Here is a 6000-nt window from a genome sequence, read left to right on the forward strand (position 1 = left end):
CATAAGCAATGCATCTCACTTACTATGAGTAGTGCCACGGGAGATGTGCATTTTGCTAATCAACGTCGCAGAAATTGTCACCACCGCTCAAGCAGCAACTGAGATTTCTTTTCATCTGTACCACTGCTTTAGAAGCTTCGCAGGAAAGTCTAGCATGCTTTTTTTGCATATTGAAAACAAAAATGTTTGCATCAAAATTCTGATTTAAAAAAAAAAAGCATTGCCTTCTTTAACCCACCATGCCAGGTCTACTTGCTCCCATGACAGTCCAGTGCCATCACTGACTGGGAGGCATTGCAGCTGCATTGATTGCAGAGGGAGCCGTGGCTTTGAATTAGCCTCAGAGCCAATTTTGGGTTGTTTACCCCTGAGAAAATGCTCTACCGCCTGAATACCCTGCATACCCAGAACGATGCTTCCAAGGACAAGACAGTTGAAGTCAGCACGCAGGCCAGTCAAAGTCATGCCCCCATTGCAATCAGTGGAGCTACACCAGGATGCATGAAAGGAAGAATGAATTTGCATATATATTGCCTTTCATGTCAGGATATCCCAAAACATATCACATCCAATGAATCGCCCTTTAAGTGTAGGCACTGTAGATATGTAGGCTAACGTAGCAGCCAATTTGCACAAAGCAAGGTCCCACGAATAGCAATGAAATAATTGACCAGATATAATCTGTTTTGGTGGTGTTGTTTGAGGAATAAATGTTGGCTGGGACACCGGCAGAACTCCCCGCTCCTCTTCAGTGCCAGGTTTTAGTGCTCGTTTTAACATCTTATCTGAAAGACCGCTTCTCTGACAATGTAGCAAGAGTACTACCTCATGAGCCAAGCTAACATACCTTGCCTCTACACTTCGCTAATGATGTCTTTGGTGGAGCTCTTCCCCACCACTGACATCATTAGAAAAGTGTAGAGGCAGGAAGACAAAATATGCACACCACACTGGGATAAAGAGTTTGATATTTAAAAAAAGTTAATCCAATATTTTTGACTTTTCAATGTACAATTGGGGAAGAACTTTTAACAGAAAAGTAATCCTTCTACACTTTTCTTCCATGTTCATATCTGTAATCTTTTGATGCAATTATGCACTTCTGCACGCTGAAAGAGAAAGGAAAAATATGTGAGGAAGAGGCAGAAGGGATAGAGATACACCTACCAGCCGTCTATGCTGGTTAAGGATAATTGCATTTTTCTACTTGAATTTAGAAATTAGTAGCCTGGGCTACAATTATTTAAAAGAAAGAACTTGCATTTATATCGCATCTTTCACAACTTCAAGACTTCCCAAAGCGCTTTGCAGCCAATGAAGTGTAGTCACTGTTGTGTAGGGAAATAGTGGCAGCTAACTTGTGCACAGCACAGATCTTTTATTTTAGTTGTTGGTTGAGAGACAAATATTGCAAAATACCGCAAGATCCTGCAAATCCATTGGCAGGATAGACGCACCACTCAGGCCAACATCCCCAGCATCAAAGCTTTGACCACGCTCGATCAGCTCCGATGGACGGGTCACATCGTCCGCATGCCCTATACGAGACTCCCAAAACAAGCGCTCTACTCGGAGCTCCGACACGGCAAGAGAGCCCCAGGTAGGCAGAGGAAACTCTAACTCTTCAAGGACACCCTCAAAACCTCCTTGAAAAAGTGCAACATCCCCATCGACACCTGGGAATCCCTGGCCCAAGACCGCTCAAAGTGGAGGAGAAGCATCCGGGAAGGTGCCGAACACCTCGAGTCTCTTCGCCGGGAGCAAGCGGAAGCCAAGCGCAAACAGCGGAAGGAGCGCACGTCAACCCAAGCACCCCACCCGCCCCTTCAACCACCGTCTGCCCCACCTGTGACAGAGACTGTAGGTCCCGCATTGAACTCATCAGTCACCTGAGAACTAATTTTTAATGTGGAAGCAAGTCATCCTCGGTTCCGAGGGACTGCCTAAGAGAGAAGAGAAGATTGGCCAGGACACTGGGAGAACTCCCCTTAGTGCTATGGGATCGTTTACATCCATCTGAGAGGGCAAACATGGTTTATTGTTTCACCCAAAAGATGGGCTCCTCTGAGAGTGCCACACCCAAATTTCAGCCTAGTTTTTGTGCTCCAGTCTCTGTGGCTGAACTTGAACCCACAGCCTTCTGACTTAGGCTACCAGTGAGCCACGGCTGACCCAGAAAGGGCCACCTTGCCTGTCCCATATAGTTGTGATGCCTTGGGCATCACAATTAAGACACTCCCTACCCACCAGGAGAAATGTAATCTTCTGGGAGAGCTGAAATTTTTTTTTAAAATCCACGGTCAATTAGGAGGGAAAAAATCATGGAAAATTCCTCTCCGATTCCTTCCATAACCTTCAGAAGCAAATGATTATTTGAATAACATACTCTTTAAAAACAAGGGGCTCATTAACTTGCACGTGCAATACACATCTGACATACAACTGAACAGCAGAGGCAAATAAGTTAGTGATAGAAGTACTAGTTAAAATAAATACTGCCTCTCAAAATTCAGTGTTTCTTTGTTAATCTCATCACCTCCAAAAGAAAGCATAAGACACTAATGTATTGAAACGGTATTTAAAGTTTTAAAAAAATTGCCAGACTGTTGTGAATAACTAATTCACTGAGGACATTACTTAGAAGAACCTTGATGCTATGTTTTGATGTGTTGGCTAACAAGGCACTCTCATTCCTTGCTGTTATTAAGCATTACCGGGTGATGGGTTTATGCTTGTAGGTCACGTCACCTTTGGGATAATAATGTGCTTAAGAATGTTTCAGATATTAGCTCTTCACTTTGCATTGGTAGGCCACGCTCTTTGAGATGCACCTCTTCATGAGAAGTGAGCTATATCTATCAATGCTGCCTTACCTGCAAATTAAATCATTGAGTGGAAATGCAGGCTGATTATGACAATTAATGAGGGATTGTGTGTAACTCTTAAACCTGTGAGACTTGTGTATTTCTGGTAGCATAGGTTCAGAAGGGAGAAGTCCAGTCACTAAAGGGCTCTGGAGATGTGCCTCCCAGGCAGTTTGAGAGAAATATGAATCATATTGCAAATCCTGTGTATTATTTTTTCCATATTAATGTACCAGTATCAATTCTGTGCACAGAAGTATTTAACAATATATGTATCCAGTCACTAGTATACAAATCTGCTGACAAAGGTTCACTAACTGATAACACTGGCAGTTTTGCTCACTAATTTTGACAATTCCTGATTGTCATCTGCTACAGTGAGGGCACTGTTGACCTTGACTTGAACTGGAGTCCCCGAATCATGGAAGCCCTTGATGGTTGACTGTTATTTGCAGATGGAATTACTAAAGAAAATCCATGAATTGGCTGGATTCAGTGCCTGTGATAAAGAATATAAAGGTGAATGGAGTGTACAGAGGATAATTGGATTGAAATGTAGCAGATTTTGGCTGGGACCAAGATGTTTGGGTACTATGGATGAGTGGCTTTGTTATGCAGGTGACTGTAGAACAGGTATGACTGTAATTCAGACTGGGCCCTTGTGGGACATCAAAACTGTGCCATTGGGATTTAACACTACACGCTGACTGCATGTTTTTATTGTCTTCCAGGGCTGCAGTCAGTCGATAAAAAGGAAGCTCCCAGAGTGGTTTGGCTCTTCAAACCCACAGAAAAGCTCCTGTGCGACCAAGAAGAAAGTGAAAAAGGAGAAAGGACTCTTCAATTGAACCTATTCCGCTACCATTGGTTTTCAGACAAACCTCTCCACACCACTACAGAACTCCTGGTGACTAAAAGCGAGCCATTCAGGCCAGGCCCAGGGCTCCGATTGTATTGCACACGCCCTAATTCTGCCAGAGACACCCTGGAGAGGAACATTCGGCTAGGCAGGAGGAAAGCAGCAGAAGATGGCAAGATGATAATTTTGTTGTACTAAAGTCCTTGTATTTTTAAAACAAAATCTTGAATGTATCAGAATTCACTGTTAAGTTTTTAATGACATTCTTTATGCAATGTGAAAATTTCTTGCTGTTAACATACAGGAGACTTTGGCTTATCCGGAGGTTATATGTCCGGAATACTCGATCTAACAGCAAAAATCAGGAGCCGTTTTCTATAAGTTTTTTTAGTTCTCGTTGCTTTTTTTCCCCCCAGTCAGGCACTGCAAGGTCTGTAGCTGTAGCAACAGCTTCAGCTAGAGATGCTTGCAGCTGCAGCCGACTATTTTGAAGCTGTTGCTAAGCAACAGGGTTTGTTGATTCACACGGAGCTTTTCAGTTCTGCATCTCTCCACATTAACGCTGGTAAGTCCGGCACTTTTGATGGTACGGCACCAGCTCGGTCCAGTCAGTGCCGGATATCAGAAAGTTTCCTGTATAATGCTAAATCCTGCAACAGAAGACTATTCTCCATGGTTTGTGTTTTTGGAAATGCAGTGTAAGTGGGATCATTTCTGCAGTAACGTGAGCAACAAATGGGACGTTTTGACGATGGCTCGTTTCTCATTTGTTTTGAAACTGTCTGCCTGTATTATACAGTAAGATATTCTGTTGCAACAAAAGTTGTGAGAACATATCCTTGTGCTACCTGATGGCCATTGTCGCTTTGCAATCCTGGAAGGACTCGCACTGGTAGAAAGTCTATCGGAACTGCACCCTTGTACAACATGTATTGAGGATGGTGCTGTTAACTCTTCTAGATAAATTAAAAAGGAATACTACACATTAACTGGTGCCAGAAGATGCGTGATATCTTCATGCAAAATATATTTTTTGTGATTTTTATTAAATTCCACAGTTGATTGCTAGTTGATCTCTTATGACTGTAGGAATCGGAAGATGAAGATGTTAGCTATTCTGTTTATGACACAATGTTTCTTTGGATTTCCGAACTTAATTTTTGTAAGTTTACGAAAGTGGCATCATGTTTTGGAGCAGTGACGCACTGTGCCACAAGCTGTTGGAATGTGTGCATTTTCATCTTTGCTTTCCAGTGTGGAGAGTTTCCCAGACTCAGTCATGCAATCAAGGACCATGTCGAGCAGTACTCAGGCACTTCCCCACATGAGGGGAAAATCTGGAAGTAGTCCTCAGCTGCGACTTTTTTCAGACATCTTCGAACAGGGCATCTGCCCACTTTTTTGAACTGAGGTATTTGAATGTCCCCATGAGGCATACGGAGAGATGTTGATTGGAAAAGAAGACTGCTTCTAAATAGTGATAGTTTTAAGTCCACGTATAATTGAACTATATTAAAGGGGCACAGTTTCCACTCTCTTATTTTCTACAGGATGTAGCTAAACAGTATTGGAGAAATATCTCCAGAGACTTATGCTGTGTTTACTGCCTTTATTAAAATATGTGTTGAGCAAAATGACTACCATTTAAAAAAAAAAGTCACTTTCAAATTTTACAGGTAGGAAGATGAAACGCAACATGAGGTAATTGTCACCACTTCAGTAGGTCTGCACGGTGGCAGACCGTATCATACTCTGTTCTGTTTGTATATTTTGGAACAAGTAAAGTCAGTGCCTTGTCAGAACAATGTTAATTGGCAATAAATAAGTTTCTACCTATCTCTGGTGCTACAAGGTTTGACTCTTGCTGTTGGGTCCAAATCAATTTTGGAAGTTCCGATGCTTGATCATAAGACGGCCTGGAATTCCAATGGCGCTGTTAGAACTTCCACCTACCTTCAGACACTGACCCACGCTGTCAGTTTTGGAGTCCACTCATTTAAATATGTGGAGACTTTCAGTCTGTGTAAATGCTGCCTGCAATCCCTCAGATATGGTGGGGGGTGGGGTCCCCTACCAGAGCAAATAGGTTTTCTGTATCTACCCTGTTGAATCTCTTTAGCATTTTAAAGCACTTCAATTACATCACCCCTCATCCTTCTACACTCGGGGGGAATCCAAGCCAAGGTTATACAGCCTGTCCTCATAATTTAATCCTTTAAGTCCCGGTATCATTCTGGTGAATTTGTGCTGTACCCCCTCCAAAGTCAGTATATCCTT

At 42.6% G+C, this 6000-nt stretch overlaps 1 protein-coding gene across 2 annotated transcripts in view; it reads left to right on the plus strand.

Annotated features, from left to right (window-relative positions):
* The window catches only part of wrn (WRN RecQ like helicase), a 123330-nt gene extending 117771 nt beyond the window's left edge, over positions 1-5559 (plus strand). For both annotated transcript variants that reach the window (XM_086007228.1, XM_086007219.1), the window contains one exon: positions 3596-5559. In XM_086007228.1, coding sequence (XP_085863354.1) covers positions 3596-3712 — 117 coding nt within the window. In that variant the 3' untranslated portion in view covers positions 3713-5559. The remainder of the gene's footprint in view (positions 1-3595) is intronic.
* Positions 5560-6000: the final 441 nt, after the last annotated feature.

The sequence above is a fragment of the Somniosus microcephalus genome, chromosome 2, assembly GCF_052327205.1.
Source record: "Somniosus microcephalus isolate GS21.2 chromosome 2, FLI_Smic_1.0, whole genome shotgun sequence".
Taxonomy (NCBI): Eukaryota; Metazoa; Chordata; class Chondrichthyes; order Squaliformes; family Somniosidae; genus Somniosus; species Somniosus microcephalus.